We start from the raw sequence: 22,553 nt of genomic DNA, 5'->3' as shown, positions 1-22,553 counted from the left end.
CCTGATATTATAGATCATCATTACTAATATTATTAATAATGACTATTGATATTAATCATTGGTAATATTAATGATTGTTAATATTATTACTTATTCTTGAGAATTTATCAGAAGGCACTATATGTTCGTCATTTTGACAAATGAGTTCAAAATACACTGAAAATTACCATTTCAAAAGTTTTAAAGCAAATTAAAAGATTGTGTTTCCAAGCTTATTTTTTAAGTGTGAAGACAGGAGAGTTTTTATAAGTAACACACAAATAGTTTTTGGCAACAAAATCATAAAATGAGGGAAACATTTCCAAGCAAATTGCTTTCTCTCTTTCTAGCATGTTTCTTTCAAAAAGCAAGGGGTTTTGTCAATTTTAAAATATCACCTTTGTCTGACAGTCAAGTCATATAGGGTACTAACATAAATATGTAACACAAAAAGCCATCTCCAATAGAAAAATGGTCTAAGAATATAAAGTCTTCTAAATAGCTTAAAATTTTTAATAATGCTATGAAAGATTGCTCTGGTTCACTAATAAGAGAGATGTAATCGAAATAACTGAGATTTTACCTCCCAACCAGCAAATGGGCAAAGATGACAAAAGATAAGGATAGCTACTCTTCCCTCCAACAATAGTCACCTGATCAATCCACATGTATAATAAGCCCCTAAGGTGTACTGGCATATGAAGAAAGGGATCAGAGATGAGTCTTGAAGGAAACAAGGGATTCTAAGCAGCAGAAGTGAGAAAGGAGTGAACACCAGGCATGGGGGACAGCCAGTGCAAAGGCAAGGAGGTTTGAGAAATCATACTATCTATGAAGAACAGCAAGAAGTCCAGTTTAGCTGGATGGTAGAGTGGCAGAAAGGAATAATAGGTTGGAAGCCTATTGTTAACTTTAAGGGCCATCTAAAGGAGTCTAGATCCTAGAGTCAATAGGAAGCTATTAGAACCTATTGAGTGAGGGAGTGACCTGGCCAGACTTGCACTTTAGGAAAATCACTTTGGCAACTCTGTGGGGAATGGATTGAAGAGAGGAGAGACTTGAGTTAGGGAGAACAATTAGGAGGCTCTTACAGTAATCCGGATGAAGGGTACTGCAGGCTTGAACTAGGATGGTGGCTATGTGATGAGAGAAGGGAAAAGATACAAGAGATGTTGTGATGGTAGTAACAAAAAGACCTTATAACTGATTGAATATGTGGGATGAATGAGAGTAGAGCTGACATCAAGGTTCTGTGTGATAAAAATGGACAAGTTTGGTAAAGGAGTGGGTTTGGGGGGAAAAGATAATAAAATCTACAATGAAAATCATAACCCTTCCATGCCAACTTGTCCTGTGTGACTCACTGCATCACACCAAAACTGAAAGTGTGGGATAGGGATCTGATTCACTGACTATAGCCTCAGAATTCAGTGGTAGAACCAGCCAAGTGAAACATAAGAGCAAGGTATGAATACATTAGAGAAAGGAAGGGATTTTACCTATAGTACCTGTGTACCTGCTATCAAGTGCCTGGTTGTGGTTAAATTCTAATTGCTTTAGGAATTCATACCTACTACAGAAGGAGAGAGGCTGGGAACTTATAAACGAGCAGGAAAAGGTGGAATGGGGAAGTATTGGGCAATTAGAAATAGACAAAGTGGTGGGTTGTTTGGGGATAGGATCCTTGATTGACTTTTGAAGGGAGCTTTGGATTCAACTCATCTTCTTTCCCTGTAACTGGTTGGTCATGCACCCCTATGAATTATCCCATGACTCCCTGGGAGGGACAGATACATAGCCCTCACTTTGGAAACCACTGCATTAGACCATGGTATTTAGGTGTAATTAGAAATGGTTGAATGGCCAAATACAAAGAGTAGTTGTTGGAAGGATGTCTTCAGTAGAGTGTATCAGGGATCTGTCCATCTGCCTGTGCTTCAAAACATGGGAAATGTCAAAGAGGCACATAAGAAAAATTTCCAAAGAATTAGAGCTGACAGTGCAATGGGTTGCCTCAGAACACGAGGGGCCCCTCTCTCTCAATGGAATTCTTCAAGTAATTGCTTTATGATTGCTTTTCAAGGACATTAGATTCAGGGAGATTTAGGTGGCCTCTAAGAAATGTTTTTTCTGTGTTCCTAAGATTCTGTAATTCTTCCCATCTTCCTTAATGCTACTCCCTTCCCTTGGAGATTGCCCAGTTTATCCTCTATATATCTTGTTTGTGCATAGATAAATTTGCATGTTATCTCCCCTAGTAAACTGTGAGCTCCTTGAGATCAGGGACTGTTTTTGTCTTTCTGTGTACTCCCAATGCTTAGCACATTGCCTGGCACATCATAGGCACTTAATAAATGCTTGATGAGTTTCACTTCTTAGAAATCATTTATATTTTTGAAGAACTGAATGTTCTGAATGCCTCACTACCTCCTATACTTCATCACTGAATGTAATATGGTCAATATTCTTAGTAAAGAAAAACATGAAGAATATTCAAGAATAAGGGTCCCGTTCATAATTCTAATGGTACAGTCAATTATTCAATCATTTAAAAGAGTTATTTTTTCTGCCTTCATTAAAGTTGTGGGCTACAAATAAATTAAAATGTGTTGGAATTTGTGTAAGTATATTTGAAATTCATATATCTTTTCTTTTACATCAGGGACCAAGGCTAGCTCAACATTTTCTTATCCTGATAACTCTACTTCAGGTAGAAGGCCAAGTAGACCCTGATTCATGTATTTTCTTATAGTTTATCTCTGCTTCTACAATTTTTTAAAATTCCTTTATTTCCCTATAACATTATACAATTGGCAACTCCTCTTTCCTTCACCCTCAACAAAATGGTGTACATAATTTTTCTCCTTTCCCCTAATTTCCAAGAGAAAAAAAAAATCTGTTCTCTGAATTACACTTGGACACCTCCCCAGTCAAGTTGACAATAGGACTGTAGTATATCTTTATAAATATTGCGACACTATGACCATTGGCTGCCAGGGGCCAAAAACTTCTGACAAAGGTACATCTGAAAGAATAAAATAAGATCAAGAGAAATTGTAAAGGAAGTTACTGTCACTGGCTTTGTGACTGAATTAGCTATCTAAATCTTCCAAATTTTATAAACAGCCTTACAGGCAACCTTAGAATAGACAGACATGAAGGCTTATTAGCAGCATCTCCTCCTGTTGCCACAATCCAATGATTCTTCCTTTCTGTTGGTGGTAACACTAAAAATCCAAACCCTCTAAAGGCAAAATTCTAATATTTACAGTACTTAATATTGTTATCACTCAAAGAAAGAACATTTCACTTCAAAGGAAGCTCTCAGGGTTATAGCTTCTGACTCAGATGAAGACATAGTTATTTGGGTCATGACTAAGAAAGTTGATGCCTAATGCCTCAGGGAGGGAAAAACAACTATTCACAAATCACTGAAGTATGAAAATGATTCACATAGAACAGAAATGATGTTGGATTCTTCAGGGCTGATTGCATTTCTTTTCGCAGTCTTGACACAAACAAAAAAAAAGTATATTCCTAGGCTAAAATGAATTCAGAGAAACTTCAGAGCCAGATGATCACATGAAATATTATGTTATATAACACTCTACTTGGACTAGATGTGCTGATGGCTGGAGAAGGGCTTGATCTCTCATTAATAATTCTGAAAGTTGTAATCTTCACAGCCTTGGAAGGGACTAAAGCCTTCATGATCTTTGGACTAGAGGACAGTATTCTCATGTAGGCTAGATCTTGGAAGTTACTCTTTGACAGAGTAACAGTAAGTCACAATTTGTGGAAGGCTATGATGAATCATCCAGAAAAAAAATGAGAAGCTAGAAGTTAGAGGGCAGCAGTAGTAGAGCAATGAAGGATATTTGGAAAATAGACTAACAATGAGTGTTGAGGTGGAAGGAGCTCCTCCTGCTCTCTAATCAGTCTGTTAAAAGGAATTCAGCGCTGATGCATTGTTGGTGGAGTTGCGGAACTGATCCAACCATTCTGGAGAGCAATTTGGAACTATGCCCAAAGGGCTATAAAACTGTGCATACCTTTTGACCCAGCAATACCACTACTAGATCTGTATCTCAAAGAGATCATAAAAGGGGGGAAAGGACCTATAAATACAAAATATTTATAGCAGCTCTTTATGTGGAGGCAAAAAAATTGGAAATTGAGGGGATGCCCATCAATTGGAGAATGGCTGAACAAATTGTGGTATATGAATGTAATGGAATACTATTGTACTATAAGAAATGATGAGCAGGCAGATTTCAGAAAAATTTATATGAATTGATGCTGAGTGAAGTGAGCAGAACCAGGAGAACATTGTAGACAGTAACAGCAACACTGTGCAATGACCAACCTTCATAAACTTAGCTCTTCTAAGCAATACAATGATCTAAGACAATTATAAAGGATTCATGATGGAAAATGCTATCTATATCCAGAGAAAGAATTATGGAGTCTGAATGTAGATCGAAGCATACTATTCTCTCTTTTTTTGTTTTTTCTTTCTCGTGGTTTTTCCCTTTTGTTCTGATTCTTCGTTCACAACATGACTAATGTGGAAATATGTTTAATATGATTGTACATGTATCCCCTATATCAGATTGCGTGCCATCTTGGAGAGTGGGGAGGAGAGAGAAGAAGAAAAAAATTTGGAATTCTAAGTCTTATAAAAGTGAATGCTGAAAACTATCTTTATATGTAATTAGAAAAAATAAAATACTATTAAGTGGGGAAAAGTTTTTAAATAAAAAAAAAGAAATGATGAGCACACAGATTTCAGAAAAACCTGGAAAGACTTACATAAACTGATGCTGAGTTAAGTGAGCAGAACCAGGAGAACATTATACATAGTAACAGTAACATTGTACAATGATCAATTATGGTTTCATCAGCAATACAATGATACATGACAATCCAAAAGACTCAAGAAAGAAAAAGTTATCCACACCCAGACAAAGAACTATGGAGTCTGAATGCAGATCAAAGCATACTATTTTCACTTTTTTTTGCTGTTTTTGGGGTTTTTTTGTGGCCCTTCCCTTTTGTTCTGTTTCTTTCACAACATGACTAATGTGAAAATTTGTTTATGTGATTGCACATGTATAACCTATATCAAATTGCTTACTGTCTTGAGGAGGGGGGATAGGACAGAGGGGGAGACAGAGAAAAAAACTGAAACTCAAAATTTTATTTAAAATGAATGTTGAAAACCAAAAAGAAAAAAAGGAATCCAGTGGAGAAGTATGGCTAAACTATTTCTTCCCAAGCAGATACTGAAACTGATGATGTGTTAAAATTCTCCATTTATCCTCTGTTTGAAACCAACTGCAAATGGTGGAATTTTATGGCTAAATTTTTATATTATTCAAGTTTATTCTGACTTTTGATTTAATTTGTACCTTTGAAAGAGCTTTCCATTTATATAAAAATCCATGATTGATCATGACTAATGTGTATTGCATGTGTGTATATATTTATTCGATGCCAGGAAAAGGGAAATAATGGAAATCAGTGGCTAACTAGAAAACATACATAATCTAAATAGGACCTCTGCCCAAATGTTAGGAATTTTCCTAATTGGGGGCTCTAAGCTACTAAGATTTTAAGAATAACTTCTCTGTCTTATATAAAACTTAGCCTATCAGAGAGATAACCCAAGTGAAACAAGGACCATTTCACTCTTAGGCTAAAATGCACTCCTTATAGCCAAGCTAAGTCACTTTGAACACTGACTTAGGTGCCTTAGGCAAAAGTTCATCCTCCAACGGAGGAGGAGAGAATGAGATAGTGGCTGCCAGGAAAGGGGAGATTATAACTCTGGGTGGTTCAGTGAGAGGAGAAAGGCATGATTTTCTAGGGCCCAGATCCTCCCCCTTTTCCTATTAGAGGAAGAAGAGGTATAAAAGAGTGAATGCCTAGCAAACTTTGCTCTACAACACCTGCTTATTGTAGTTATAATACAGAACAAATTCTATTTCATTAAAAATCAGTCAATTGTTGCAGCCTGTTGTGATCTTTTAAAAAATAGTTCAATAGGTGATCATGGGCTAATCACTTTAATTTTCTAAAACTGAGGTTCTTCCCCTGTAAAATAAGAGAGTTACATGGTATTTCAAATACCTTCCAGGACTATGTCAATGATAGACATAGATCTTATCACTGTAAAAATATTTTAACATAGATTATTACACTTAATTTTCAGAACATAATTTTGAGATACATGGTGGAAAGCTTTATAAAGAAGGAAAATGAAGCTCAGAGAGTAATATGATTTTCTAGGGTCAGATTTTAGTCAATTGTAGATCTCAAATTAAAGCCTTTAAATTCTTTTATTTACCAACAGGCAGAAAGATAGAGCCCCCTGGGAGTGGCAAAAACCTCTAGACCACCAAGTTCTAGACCAAGTTCTGCTTCCAGTCCAGCCTTCACATATATCATCCAGGGAAACAACTCCTGTAGAGAAGGGGCCAGCCATCCTCCCCAAAGCTAACCAATTGCCATACAGAGCAGGCAAGGCACCCCAAAAGAATGACAGGGCATGTATCAGGCAAGGCAAATCACCATCTCTATCTCCCCTCGGACCCAGATGAAGACAGCTCAGGATCTTGAAGAGATCCTTTGGAATAGCAATTTCTCCAGCTCAAGGCTCTCAGTCATCCTGGGAAGCAATCACTATGGAGATACAACCTACTCAGGAGAGTTGCTACAGCCGACACCCAGATAAGAGAGTTCTATCCACCAAAGTTTATGGCACTGTCCAATGGTTCAGCATCAGAAAATGATATGATTTCGTCACTTGAAATAACTAAGGAAGAGGCATTACAAGCATTTTGAGAAACAATTTGTAATTATGTAAATAAATTGACAAAGATGTCCATATTCTTTGACCCAAAGATTACATTACCAGACTTACACTCCAAGAAAGCCAACAAAATAAAATGCCCATACACATCAAAATATTAATAGCAGCAATTTTGTGAAAGCAAAGCATTGGAAACAAATCAGATACCATTAATTGGGGAATTGCAAAGCAGATGCCCACCAACTGGGGAACAAATTATAGGACATAAAAGTAATGGAATATTACTGCGCTGTAAGAAATTACATGTGTGATAAGTTAAATAAGCAGAGCCAAGAAAACAATCTACACAATGACTACAACAGTGTAAATGGAAAGAACAATCACAGACAAATCCAAAGTGACTGTTGACAAATTTTAAAGAACAAGGAAGGCTCAGAAAAAGAGTTAGGAGAAAAGACTCCTGCCTCACGCTGTTGCAGAGTTCAGAGCTCTGCAAGGGTTACGCATTGTACATATTTTCAGTTATACTGATTTTTTTTCCTTTTATTTTTCCTTTTTTGCCTTTAAAATACTATTTATCATATGGAATAGTTTTCTGGGAAGGAAAGGGGGTGGAATACTAAGTGAAATTATGGCAATGCCAAAAAAACAAACAAACAAAAAATTTATTTAAAGGAAAAGAATCCTTTCCATCTGCTTTGCTGTCATATCCTAAGAACCATGTGACTCTTTCTTCTGATTTGCAGCTGACACTTTCCACATGTTTTGTCTCCACCATTAAATAGGAGTTCTTTGAAGTCAGAGACTATTTCACTTTTCTGTTTGTATTCCCAACACTCAAGACAGTGCATTGCACACAGTTTATTCATTCACTCACTTATCCAATTGTAAATTCTACTGAGGGAATACATGTGAAAGTACTTCTTTCTAAATTGTAAACTCAAAAACCAATATACTTTGTACGTCATTGTAAGCATATCCTCTTGTTAATTTCCTTTACAGGACGCTCTACGTGTTCAGTGCTCACAATCTCACTGGTACAGCTGACTTTAACCTGTGATCACCCCAACATTTTATATTAAAGCAAGAGCACAAAGGACATGCCTCTATCATAAAAGACCAAAGCTTTGGGAAGGTATCATATGCTGCACCAATTACAATTTTGTTAATACTCTTGGATCTCACAGGGCCCTGGTTGGCCTGAAATGTGCTTTGTTCCTGGCTTGCTCACTTCCATCCCAGCCTTTGGACTTTGGTGTTCCTGAGAAACTTTGACTCCTGACTTGGTCTTGCCTTTGGTTTGCACTCACTTGGACCATCTCTTATCCACAGAAGGGACACTTTCTTTTAGACCTAGCAATAGCTCTAATACATATTACATTTTTGGACCACCTGATAGAGAAAAGACACCAGCTAGTTTGATGCTAATTTTTCCCCTGTGCACATACAAATCTGACTTTATGAGACCTCAAGTCTTTCTCTTTTGCCACATCTCAATGTTTTGTTTAAAAGTTTTATTGATTTCCTTTTTAGTTTCTATCCTCTTGAACTGTACAAAAGAAATGTATAATAAAAAGCTTTGGAAGCATAAAGTCTCACACGAATGTTCAACACTATAATCTGTGTTTTAATTCAAGCCAAAAGCTTTAATTTATGCTCTTTCTCTAGTTCATCTTCTGACTTCCATATCTGAAAAGCTGCCTCTCTCAGCTTCCTCTACCCATAGGAGTTCTAAGTAAAGCTGAAATCAGGGTTTTGATCTAGTCTGTACTTCCTCTTTTAAACAGTATTTTGTATAGCTCAATTGTCTTTCACTTTGAAGATGAAAGATAAGTGTGATTGAAACAGAGAAAATAAAAGCAGCACGATTTTAATCACTTTGGAAGAAAAGCATTGTCTCTCAGTAATGGGGCTCAGACATCATAAACCCAAGATGAGTCGAAATGAAAATCTCTCATTTTATGTTCTGCCTGAACCTAGCAGCTTATCGTCTACCTTATTGCAAGACAAATTTGAAAAAGCAATTTGTCGAAGTTATTTGCACATTACCTCACCTAGTTCCCCCAGATCTGGAAAACAGAATCAGATGAAGATAGGAAGATCGGGACCGTTCAATAGTGTAACTTTAAATACAGTTCTTCCCACATTTCAGCTCAATACAATATTGATTAAGCCCTCCAATGTGCAAGGCACCATGGGGTACAATGACAAGAACAGATTGTCCCTGCTCCTAAGCTTAAGAGCAAGAAATAAGTACATCAGAGAATAATCAAAGTCCTCCCCTTATTGTCAGCAAAAATTATATGCAAAATGAGTTACAGTAGAAAAGAGCTAGGACATCATCTAGTCTAATCCATCCCTAGAACATGGACAGGTCTGTTAGAAAACTATTTTAAAAAGGTAAAATCTTTCCCTACAACTTGTAACAGATGTTCACGATATACACACACACACACACACACACACACACACAACACATACACTTGTGTATGTATGGTGTTTATGCATGTATATAAGTATGTGTATATATATGTGTATGCACATATGTATACACATGTATATGTATATGAAAGAAGCAAGATGGCTCAATGGATAGAGTGCTAGGCAAGGAGTCACAAAGACCTGAGTTCAATTTGGCCTAAGAAACTTACTAATTGTGTGACCCTGGGCAAGTCACTTAACTTCTGTTTGCCTTAATCCACTGGAAAAGGAAATGGCAACCCACTCCAATATCTTTGCCAAGAAAACCCTATGGACAGTATTGGCCTGCTGTAGTCCACAGGGTCACAAAGAGTAGGACATGATTGAATAACTGAACAGCAACATGTATTACATACACATGTATATGTGTATGTGTGTCTGTATGCATGCATAGTTACATAAAGAGATGTGTATACATGGCAAAGCTGTGAGGCTGTCTGCCATCTATGCATGTATATATGCATATGCAGTATGAGGGTTTCATTGTGTGGCTCAGAAGGAGGCAGCAGAATAGATATCTCTAGACTCTTCTCCCCCCACCAGCCCTATCCTTCTCTAAGGGAGACTTACTTACTGCTAGGACAGGAAGCAAGAGATTGGGGCCAGTTGCCACTCTGCTCTCCTCAGAGAGAGGGAATACTGGACTAATTATATCTATCTGCACCCTTAATTATTGTTAGTCTAGGTGATATAGTTTTCAGGTTCAAGCTCATCTTCTGATCTGTATTCATTAATAGGGAAAAGAAGACCTCAGGTTTTATATTCAAGGCTTGACTCCAATCCTACCAAAAACTACTTTCACAAGGAACACACAAAACAAATAGCTAAAAAGCCATTTTTCCAAGTAGATAGCGAGACAGAAATCAGAGAAAGGTACATAGCAGAATAGATACAGAGTGGAAGAGCTCTCCCATTGGGAGCAAGGTAACAGTGTCACTGAGAGAATCCTAGATCTCACCTAAAGGGGGAAATTTCCTCAAGTCTCTAGTGTAGTAAGCCTGGGGATGGGGACATGATGGAGACTGCCATCTCCTTTCATGTCAACTACTTCTCAGAGTCTTGTTCTCCGTTTAGCAATCTGAAGTGGAGTTGGTATCACTCATCTTCTCCTGAAAATGGAAGCTAGAAGTGCCAGAAGAAACTGGAGAGGGAAGATCTCTCTTCAGTCCAACTCCTGTCAACTCTGCTGTACTCTTCACACAGTTGAAGGGCATTGAAATATGTGTATGTATATGTAAATACATATACATGTATATATATTTATATATACATATTACATGTTACATAATATATTCTATTCATTTCTATATGAATGTAACTCACATATATATATATATATATATATATATATATATATATATATATCTCCATGTTGTATCCTCACTATAGAACATAAGTTCTTTGGGAGCATGGACTGTGTTCCTGGCACATAGCAAATGATTAACAAATTATTGTTGAATGATGGGGTATTGCCTGAACTTAAATGCTTATTGACTGACTGACTTGACTGATATTATGATTTTCTGTTTAGATACAAGGTCACGAATTTTTTTACTTGCTGCTTCCTTGGATTTTTGTCTCCTCCAACCTTCTAGTTGTCCCCACTACTACTCACCCCCCTGCACTGTAGCTGTATGCTATGGCATGTCATTTGGTGAATATGCATAGGCAATTTTCTCCCTCCTCCTTTTTCTCTAGGCCTTATATAATCAATACCAGAATCCCTTTTAACCTACTGCATCCCTTATTGTTTACCATCTACGTATCAGCACATACCTTCCTGGGTCCCTAGCATCCCTTGTTTTACATAATATAAGAAAGAACCTCAGACTGATAGCTCTTGAGTGCTGACTGGTTAACAGAACCATGGTCAGACTACATCAGAGGTTGTTTTTCCTAAAGGACAACCTAAGGTTGTCCCTACAACCTACAAAAAAAGGAAAAAAAAACAGATCCCTACTCCATGGTCCCTGCTTCTCTCAGTCATAAAGCTACAGAACCACATCTGTGGGCTTTGACTACTATGAAATGAAACCCCCAGGTGTTACATTGTGATGGAAGCTGGAACTCCAAAACAACAATGGGGACAAGAGCTCCGTTGGGTCCGTGACCCTATCCCAACATACAGAGCAGTAATTACCTCTAATGCTTTTTTAAAAACCTAGATCTAAGCAGGCCAGTTTCAAAAAATCACCAGCATCAACCAGCCTGTTTTCTTGAATGACTCTCCTCTCAATGAGTTGTATTAGGAAGAGATTAAAAGTAGGTCTTCCCAATGAACCAGCAGTTGCTGCTACTGTGCCTGGTCCTAGTATCCCGCCTTTCCAAGTAATGATACCATTGTGTGATACATAACTTCCCAGCCTCATCTGACGACCTACATCAAGGAATGTTCATTCCCTTTGTCAAAATAGAGTGTGCTATAGTGAGAAAAAAAAAACCACTAGATTTGGAATCAGATGACTGAAGTTTAAGTTCCGATTCTGGGACTTAATAACTCTATAACTCAAGCCAAACCACTTAAACTCTGAGAAAGTTTCCTTACCTAAAATAGAGATAACACTTCAACTGTCTCTCTCACAGTATTACTATGAGTATCAGATGAAAAACATTTCATAAAAATTTTCATATAATTTTCAAATAAAAAAATTTTGCATAAGAAGCATAAAAAACTGTTAATTTTGAAGGCACATATAAATATCAACTGTTGTCATTATTGTGCTTATTGTACTATATAAGTAGAAGAAAATGACTACATACTTGAGCAACTACCCTTTAATGGATTCTTTCTCTGCCACGGAAAATGCAATTTGTCAGTTTCTTTCATCATTTGTCCATTAGACTCAGGTGCACTTGTCCTTCATTGAGTGAGCTGTGTATCAGTTCTTATCCCTGCTTTTCCTTCCATGCAGTGTCAGAATGAAAGCCTGCAGTTGCCACTCACTCAGCATCTTTCTCCTGGTTGCCATGGAAAAACCATGCCTTCCCCTATCAGCTTTCACACTCCAAGCCTGTTTCCTATTTCTGAGACCCTGATGTCTCTGTGTCTTGAACCTTATATCACAATAGGAACATCTTTTTTTTTTCAGCCAAAGACAAGATTTATTAGAATGTCAATTGGGGGTGGGTGAGATTTAAAGAATCTACCATATTGGCCAGACTCTTAAGGAATTGGTATCGCTAACGCAAGCGGGCCAGATCTCCAGAATCTCAGCCCTTGGCTAGATTATAAGAATCTGAGTGCAGTGGGAACATCTTAGAGATTGTGAATTCTGTTTGTAGGAAAGATGAAAGAGTTCTAAGATAAGGCAAATGAAAAGTCAAAAGGAATTTCCACCTCCCATTTCATCTCCCATTGCTCTTTCCAAAAGTCCTTTGATTCCGGCTGCATGTGCATGGATAGACTTTATTTAAGTTTGCGTATGTTCATGGTACTGTAGGAAAGCTATAAAATGGAACAGAATAGAATTTTAAGAGCTGGAAAGGGTCTAGTTCACAGTTAAGAAAACGTTAGAGCTAGAAGGGCCCTTAGGACATAGAACATTAATCAAGGGAAATGACCTTAAAATGGAGACTACAGAGTGCTACAGTAAAAAAAAAAAATTACAGATTATCTAGCCTAACCTACTCATTTATAGATGAAAAAATGAGGCTCAGAGGATGAAATGACTAGACCAGGGTCAGGAAAGAGATTAAAGACTGAGAAATGTGACTGAACCTAATGAAGGGTTATCCAGTTAGCATCAGCGATGAAAGAAAACCACCTCCCCTGAAAAAAAAATCCTAACTACAAAACACTCAGCTTTCAAGTCAGAATTTCATAACTTATTCTTGAAGGTGAAAAGTTGTTTTGGCTGACTTTAAAATGTATTTTTATGCCAAAGAGGAGGAAAGGAAATTGTTATTTTTGTGTGTGTCACCCAAGTAGTGTTTTTAAAAGTTTTTTTTTATTTAAAGCAAAGTTTAAGAGTTTTTTTTTCATCAAAACCAAAAGAGATAGACTTGAAGACCTTTTTCCTCTGAGTTTTCACTTAGACAAGGCCTACTTTTAAAGTCCAATTAATTATGGTATATGCCAGGTGAAATTACAAAATATTATTGATTTTTGTAATATTAGTAACTGACTCACTCATATGATAGCAATAAAAGACTAGAAACAAAAATCCCTCCCAAATCACCTGGAATGAATGAAAAGTAAAAAGACATATGGAGAGACAACCTCAACCAGTGGTTAGCATAACTGACTTTGGAATCAGGCAGGAAGCATTCAATCAACAAACATGTATTAAGCACTTACTATCAGGCACTACGCCAAGTACTGGGGCTACAGAGACGAAAGTGAAAAAGTCTTCATCCTCAATGACCTTGCATCCTAATGAAGAAGATAATCTATACATATGTAGGTGTAGCAAGACATAAACAAATCAGAAATAAGAAAGAGAAAAGGTATTAGCTGCTAGGATAACAGGGTACCAGGAGAGACCTCACTTGAGATGATTCATGAAAGAAACCAGGGATTTCAGAAGGCACAAGAATGGCAGCAGAGAATTCCAGACAGGGGAGACAGCCTTTGCAAAGGACAGAAATGGGAAATCTAGCCACCATGTTTTAGGGAAAAGAAGCAGTTCAAAATGGCCAGACAACAGGAACAATGGAGAGCTAAAGTATGCATATCAACTAGAAAGGCTGAAAAGCACCAGGTTGTGAAGAGCTTCAAATGTCAAACAAAAGTGCTTAGATTTGATCCTAAAGGTAATAGGGAGCCCCTGCAATTTACTGAGGAGGATGCTGAACGTGGTCAGACCTGTGCTTTGGGAAAATCATTTTGGCAGCTATGCAGAGGATGAATATGAAGTTTGAAGCTAAGAGTTAGGAGGCTATTGCAATAGTCCAGTGGAGAGGTGATGAAGGAATAAGTTAGGAACACTTTGGTTCATGTCTCATCTCTTGAATATACTGACTGTAGGGTGAGCCTGGGTAAGTCACTTAACTTCTATATGTGAATGTATGTGTGTGTATGTGTGTGTATACACATATCCATCCATAATTGTGTATCTCATCTCCCAAAGTAGTCTCATGTTTCTATGATTCTTTGATGTGACCATCATCACCTGGTTTGATTTGCCTATCAACTCTTCATTGAATGATATGTGTTCTCATATTCAGCCATGTTACATTAATTACCTTCTTTATGGAGGGCAATGTACTTGTCACTGAGAAAAATACAAGGATAAATAAGATATAGTTCTCTGTCCTCAAGTAGTTTACAGTCAAGCTCTGGTGACCTCATATATCTGAGATCAGCAACATTCCAATATAACATGTTAGAACCAAGTTTTGAGTGCTAGCTTTAGGGCTCTTTAGCTTTAGAATGTTCCTTCTCTCCTCTAGTTGGACTACTGCCAGTTCCCTCAATAATTCTTTCTCCCCCATGGCTTCTCTTCCATTGCACAATACATGAACCAAAGTTTAACACATGGTAAAGAGACCCCTGACTCCCCAGTCTCAAACAACCCATTAGTAACAGACATGCCTCATTTTATTGTGCTTTGATTTATTGCACTTATAGGTATTTCTTTTTACAAATTTATGGTTTATAGCAACCCTGTGTTGACCAAGTCTATCGGTGCCATTTTTCTAACAGCATGTGCTCACATCATGTCTCTGTCACATTTTGGTAATTTTCTAAATATTTTAAACTTTTCATTTTTTTATGTCTGTTATTATAGTGATCTGTGATCAGTGATTTTTGATGTTCCTATTGTAATTGTTTTGGGGAGCCATGAACAGCACTCATAGAAGATGATGAACTTAATGGATAAATGTTATGTGTGTTTTGGTTGCTGCACCAACTGGCAGTTCCCCATCTCTCTCCCGCTCCTCCAGCCTTCCCATTCCCTGAGAAACAACAACATTGAAATTAGGCCAATAATTCATAGGCCTCAGTTTCCCAATCTGAAAAGTGATGGGCTTTGACTAGATGACCTCAAGTCTTTTTCAACTCTAAATATAGCTAGTTCATTAGTTCCCTTAGCTACATTGCATAGCTTTTTCTTGAAGAACTCTGGACTGAAGAATACTCAAAATACCATGGGGCCAGTCTTATCTAAATATTGTATCATCCTTCAGCATTTAGCCCAGTGATCTAGATATTATAGATTCATAAAAAAAAATTTATATGCGTTCAAGTGAACGGAAGAGTCGATTCACGCGGCAATCTTCATTGTTACACTGTTTTAAGAAATTGCCACAGCCTGGGCAACCACTACCCTGATCAGTCAGCAGCCATCAACATCAAGGCAAGACCAGCAAAAAGATTATGACTCGTTGAAGGCTTAGATGATGGCTAGCACTTTTTCACAATCAAGTATTTTTTAATTAAGGTATGCATGTGATGAAAATTGTCTACCTTCTTTCTCCCTGTCTATCCAATTTCTACCCATCCTTCAAGGACCAACTTAAGTTCCATTTATTATCTGAAAGGTTCCTCTGTAATGCCAACCCACATAAATATTCTTTCCCTTCAGTAAGTCACTTGATCAACAAGTCCTACTATGTGCCAAGCCCCGTACTAATCACTGGGGACACAAAGAGAGGCAGAAAACAGTCCCTGTTCTCAATAGGAGAGACATCATGCAAACCGCTGTGTCCAAACAAGATATATAAAGGACAGACTGGAGATAATTTCAGAGGAAAGGCACTAACATTAAGAGTTATTACTACATGATACATCAGGAAATTAAATACTCCTATGTTTTTGGTTTTTGTTTTGGGGGTTTTTTTGTTTGTTTGTTTTTATTTTTTGGCAATTGGGGTTAAGTGACTCACCCAGGGTCACACAGCTAGTGTCAAGTATTTGGTCTGAGGCTGGATTTGAACTTAGGTCCTCCTGACTTCAGGGCTGGTGCTCTATCCACTGTGCCACCTAGCTGCCCCTACTCCTGTATTTAAACCACTAATTTATTTATATGCATTATTCTCATCTTCCCATTAAAATCGTAAAGGCTTTAGGAGAAGGTACACTATCATCGCTTTCTTGTCTCCCTTGTAGTATCAGACAGAAATAGCCAGTGTGGTGCAGTGGCTTCGAATCTGAGTTCCAACTCCAGCTCTGAAACTGAACTAGAATAATTCACTTTACCTCTCAAGGATTCAGGTTTTTTTTCCATCTGAAAGGGATTGTCAGAGTTGCCCTACCTACCTCACAGGGTTGTTATGAAGAAAGTACTTTATAAATAAGCCTTAAGGTGCTAATAGAAATGTGAGTTATGATTATTATAGTAGATACACAATAAATTCTTGCTGGTTTAATTACCCCTTTTAAACAATTTTGGTTGATCATGTTCCCAAGTTATGAAAGATAAGGAATTTATTTAGAATTAGTAAATACTCAAATCTGCCTGTCCCTGGTATACAGGGTGTAGTAGAATAATTTTCTGTGCATGTTTTTCTACAAGTAAGGCCCTATAAATGGATCTGGAATTTTACAAATTTTACAAATGCCTGGAATTTTACAAAATCGGAGTTTAATATAGGAGCTGCACTCGAATGTTTCAAAATGACTTTTCAAGGTGCCCAAAAGCAATAGTTGAAGAAGAGAATTGCATTGAAAGGGGTGAAGAAGTTTAAAGAATGAAAAGCTTCCCAAGGCAAGGGCATGGAAGAAGACCTAAGACCCCATCACTTGGCCCGCTGTGCCCTTTCAAATTAGTGGAGATGTTCCACTATCTGAGCAATGTGAAAGGAGAAAATATTGAAATGAATGAAGTGCACAGAACCAGTTGCCATTTCCAGGGAGGGATGACACAAAACTCTCAGGCTAAGCACATTTTATAATTTACACAATCACTGCCACAAGAGGCCATCTATATATAATACGGCTGACCAGCTTACGGTCCTGTTTTGAGGGGCTCCCCACCCTGTTACAAACTTCCAAGACAGGCCTACGAGGCCGAAGGAAACCCAAACAATCCCCTGAGATAGTGGGACCTATCCTCCTGTATCTGGCCTATTATTCTCACATTTCACTATTCCAATATCTATGATTTCACCTAGAGCTTTCCTTCCATCAATTCAGGTTTCAGGCCATCTGTATCTTAGCAGTCCATTTTTAAGTGGATGCTTATAAAAAAAAATGAATCATGGTGGTGATGAACCTTATCAAACTTAATTTGGCTTATCCTTAGACAACAGGCATACCATTATATCATCAGTCCCATCCGTGAAATCTTTCCATACTGATAGGACTTTCCAGAGATTATGCACGGGTGGCAGAGTCTTCAAGAACCCAGGGCCACCCCCAAGCCACAAGGAGACATCAGGAAACCATAGATTTAGAGCTAGAAGATACCTTATAGGTCATAGAGCAATGTGGTACAGTAGAAAGAGCCCTGAACTGTCTCAATGAACTCAAAGTCTGAGACATGAGTTTAAGTCCCAGATGTGGCATTTCTTACCTGTGTGACTTTGGGCAGGTCACTTGCTATTTCTGGGCATCAGTTTCCCAGTCTGAAAAGTGATGGGCTTTGACTAGATGACCTCTTAAGTCTTTTTCAACTCTAAATATAGCTAGTTCCTTAGTTCCCTCAGCTACATTGCATAGTTTCTCCTTGAAGAACTCTGGACTGAAGAATACTCTAAATACCATGGGGCCAGTCATATCTAAATATTATATCATCCTTCGGCATTTCGCCCAGTGATCTAGATATTACAGATTCACAAAAAATAGAATTGAGTCAATTATATTTTTAACAGTCACAATAATTCCTCATTCAGGTTTCTGGAGAGTTCTCCCATGGACCACTTCAAAATATCTTTTGCTTGCTTTCTGGTACCATCCAGGATGTGAAGGTCCTGTTCATCTGAAGCATGGGCATCATGCAAGAAGGTGGGCATGAAGCAAGGGCTATCTTCCCACTCTGCCTTTAAGACATGAGCCCTGAGAAAAGGGATTGGGATTTTGCTCTATTTCCATTCTAGGCTTGGAAAATGGAGTCCAGGGACCCAGGAGATTGAGCCACAGTGACCTTTGAGGTCAGCCAGGATTCCAGGCTGGGATGTTGTTGTCAGCTTGGTAGGGAAGTCCTGAGAAGCCAAGGTGCTGGGGTGCAAGCCTAGGGAGGGCTTTGGACTTGGAAATTGGTGAGACTATGTTTTATAAAATCTGAGCTAAACCACGAATTGAATCCTCCTCTCATTCCCAGAAACTGGAAGGAGTGTAAAGGGGATTATGCCCCCAGGTGCTGGGGAAAAATATTTGTATGTTGTTTTTTGCTATATTTTTTGAAGTAAATTCTTTTGTAAAAGCTAAAAATAAATTACTAGGCTGTCTCAGCATCTGATAAAGTGATGCTAAAATAGAAATGCCATCTTTCAATATAATTCCCATTTGTTACCCATACTTTCAGTCAATATTCATTAAGTACCTACTATAGCATAGCCCATTGCTGAATTAGCCCTGAGGATGATACAAAGATAAGGAAAATGTCATCCCTGCCTGAAAGGAGTAGATAAGACAGATACCTCAAATTGCTATAATACAAATTAGAATATGATCATTGCATAAGAGGAGTCAAAATGCGATGAGATCAGAAGTCAGAGAGATGATTTCTTGCTTAGGAAATTAAGGATGGTTTCATGGAAACGGTACTATGGCATAGAAAAGACATAGTTAAATATTTTGACAGATATGTGATTTCCTTTATGTGGGTTCTCACTCCACCAACAAAGATTGCCATCCTTCCACACCTTATTCCGTGTAACTCCTGTCCACATCTTTCTAAAGATATTCCACAGAGGTCCCATCCAACATGCTAGAAACCTTCCTCTTCCTCTTTTATTTGCCTTTTTGTTACACTTTAAATTTTTTTTCAACAAACCAGCACTTATTTTCTCCTTCCTCCTACCCACCTGTTAAAAATTTTTTTTTAAATCTCTTCTAACAAATACACACAGTCAAGTAAAACAAATTCCTACATTTTCCATGTAAAAATTAATGTCTAATATACAGTTTGAGGCTAACATTTCTAGCATTTTTCATCATCAAGCCCTTGGAACTATTGTTGATTACTGCATTGATCAGAGTTCTTAAGCCTTTCAAAGTTGTTTGTCTTTACCATGATACTGCCATTTTTTAAATAGTTCTCCTGGTTTTTTGTTCACTTTAGTAGACATGAGTTTATACAAGCCTTCCTGGAGCTATCCATTTTGTCTTGTCTTATATCATAACAGAATTCTATTGCATTCATATGCCATCCAGTATTTCCCAATTGATGGGCAACCCCTTAGTGGGTAATTTCTTTAAGAAGAACTGGTATAAGTAATATTTCTTATATTCACTTGTTATTTTAGTATTTTTGATATAGCACTTGGGTTATCTGTTATCTCTCCTTCTGCCAACATGACCAGTATTCCTACTTTCCAACCAGAAGTTGAACAAGACCTTAGTGGGTATCTAGATCAACCCATACCCCAGCATGATACTTTCAACATCTCATACAATCTCTGCTTGTTGTTTGTTATTTGTCTTTAGTTTTCAAAGGGGATCAATGACATCACAGGTGACGTCTTGACTTGTGTGTGGATTGGATTTGAGTGAGGCAGAGTCATCAGCCTCACACTCTCTTCCAATGTGTCCAATGACAGGACAAAAGTCAAGACAACAACTGGTGATGGCCTGGGATGCAGTTGATGAATTTGGTGTCTTCAATGTCTGACCAAGCTCTGAGCACTCCACAGTGCCTGCTTCAGTCATCCTCATGGCCGTTGGAACAAATTCTTCTCATCCACCTATTCTTCTGGGGGAGGTTTTCACATGCTTGGGGTAGACATTCCTTTAACTCACCAATGGGTTTGAGGCCTGTCAGTTACCCTCAACCTGGTTTAACCCGTCTGCCGTGATAGTTTTACCAGAGTGCGGCTGCTGTACATGCTACAACTGCTTGGAGCCACAAGTGAGGGATGGGTGACAAGTGGCCACCAAAGGTGGGTTTTTCAGAACTGTTTATACAATCTCTGCTTGAAGACCTCCAGCAATGGGGAGCACAATGCCTCCTGAGGTAGCCCCTTGTGCTGTTGGTATCCAACATGCTTCTACACAAGACAAAGAAAAGATATTCCACTTACCTGTCCCAGTATTTCAGGCAGGCCCAAGAGCTGACCAGCAAATACTCCAATGCAAATGAAGATGGCAGTGACTTGTCCCAAAGATCCACGGATCTCTTTGGGTGAGATTTCATTCAGATACATAGGGAGGACACTGAGAGCAATGCCTGGGAAAGAAAGTGATTATTAATGAAACTTAGCTACTTTCTTTTAGCCACCAGGCAGAGAAGGGAATAGACACCTAGATGGAGATTCCACTGGATCCCAGTCATCAAATCTCAGAATTTCAGAGTTAGATGGAACCTTGGATTTGATGGCAGTCATCTAGTCCAAGCCAGACCTGAAGCACGAACCCTAACAAGTATTCCTCCAGCCTCTTTCATTCTGCTTAACCCCAGAAGGTAAAGATGGAAGTAAAGCAAAGCTAATCTCTGTTCAATATATGAGAGAGCTTCTTTATGTTTGTCGTTCCGTCATTCCAGTCAGGCTCAACTCTTTGTGACCATATTTGGGGTTTTCCTAGCAAAGATACCACAGCGGTTTGCCATTTCCTTCTCCAGCTCATTGTACAGATGTTTATAGTTATGGAATCAGCTACTCCACAAATCACTTCATAAGATTCAGTGCTAAAAGACCTTGGACACCAATGGTTCCACCTCTTCACTTTACAGAGGAAAAGTAACATACTCCAGGTCACATGGGTAGTAAGCTTCACAGACAAAATTTGAATTCAAGTTCTTTGACTCCAGATCCAGTTCTCTTTCCATTGGACTAAACTTTCTTTTCTCTGTTAAGTGTTAAGTAGAGAGATGCTGTGGAGGGGATTATGATGCAGGTGGTAGGGATGGGGAATGCAGAATGGACCACTTCTCTGGTTCCTTCTATTCTGAGATTCTAAGAGTCTCTGATTCTGTTACATTACAGTCTTAATTCCTAGATCCATTTTCCTAGAATGTGGCCAATAATTTCAATGTGTAAAGTTTTAATTTCCTGATTTGTATGGGAAAAAAGTTCTTTCTTCCATTTCACAGAGATTTAGTAAGATTTAACAGCATAATGTGTAAAGCTATGAAAATCTAAGATGTTCTGGAAGTGCAGAGGAATGATAATTTTGTTTTCCAGTCACTTTCCCTTCCTTTCACATGTTCTTTATTAATACATCCTGGGAACAGTGCATGCCAAGGTATTTGTTTGGAATCTTTAGTTTCATAACCACATCTATCTTTAAGCCAAGCTTATTTCTGAAGGCAGAAAGACAGCTACCAGTTTGTGTGGGAGAAGCATACAAGTCCCCAAAATAGCTAGGTTTCCAAACAAGACAGCAAAGGCATTATGTAAGATGCTTAATGGGATGCAAAAGGAGGCCATTAACAACAGAAGAAGAGAATCACAGAATCAACGAGGGACCTGAAAGATCATCTAATTCAGAGGTGTCAAACACAGGGCTGTGTAGGCCTCAGCCAACACTTCCTAATGAGGCTCAATTAAATTAAACTGTAATTGGGAAATATTTAACAAAACAAATAAAAACACAACATAACAGATAACATTAATGTATAGTTTTCTAATTTAATATGTGGCCCAAGGGATCCTTATATACAGTTAAGTGACCCTGTTTCTATTTAAGTTTGATCCCATTGATGTAATAAAACTTCCCACCCAATGTAGGAAATGCCTTTACAACAACTAACAGGCAGCCTATTAGCTTCTACCAAGAGATGGGGAGCTCACTACCTCCCTGGGCAGTGATTTATACTACTGAACAGTTCTGAAGCTAGAAAGTCCTTCCTTCTTTATTTTATGCTAAAATCTGCCCCTGTGTCTGTGGCAGATTGATTGAAGTTTAGCCCTATGGAACCACATAGAATAAGTTCACTTCCTTCTTTTACATAGCAGTTCTGCAAATATTTGAAAGTAAAGATGACCTCCAGCCTCTCCACCCTTCATCAAGTCCTCTCCTCCTGGTCTGAGCAACCCTACCTACATTAATCATCCTCATGTCCCAATCTGCAGTCTCTTCAGCCATCCTGGTCACCTGCCTCTGGAGATACTAGAGCATTTATCGGTGGCCTAAGCCAAAATGTGGCACTGTTTAACAAAAGGGAAGAATCACACATTTAAACAAGAGTGTTGCTTTGAAGGAATTTTCTTTTCATCTTCCTTATAATAAATGTAC

General features: G+C 38.2%; 1 protein-coding gene across 1 annotated transcript in view; it reads right to left on the bottom strand.

Moving 5' to 3' along the window:
* The window catches only part of SLC2A9 (solute carrier family 2 member 9), a 314,145-nt gene that overhangs the window by 255,802 nt on the left and 35,790 nt on the right, over positions 1-22,553 (bottom strand). The window contains exon 9 of the mRNA XM_020992085.2: positions 20,399-20,544. Coding sequence (XP_020847744.2) covers positions 20,399-20,544 — 146 coding nt within the window. The remainder of the gene's footprint in view (positions 1-20,398; positions 20,545-22,553) is intronic.

This window comes from Phascolarctos cinereus, unplaced genomic scaffold, assembly GCF_003287225.1.
Source record: "Phascolarctos cinereus isolate Bilbo 61053 unplaced genomic scaffold, phaCin_HiC Scaffold_9;HRSCAF=440, whole genome shotgun sequence".
NCBI classification, from domain to species: domain Eukaryota; kingdom Metazoa; phylum Chordata; class Mammalia; order Diprotodontia; family Phascolarctidae; genus Phascolarctos; species Phascolarctos cinereus.
Note: the sequence above shows the minus strand (reverse complement) of the source record. Positions and strands in the feature narration are given on the sequence as shown.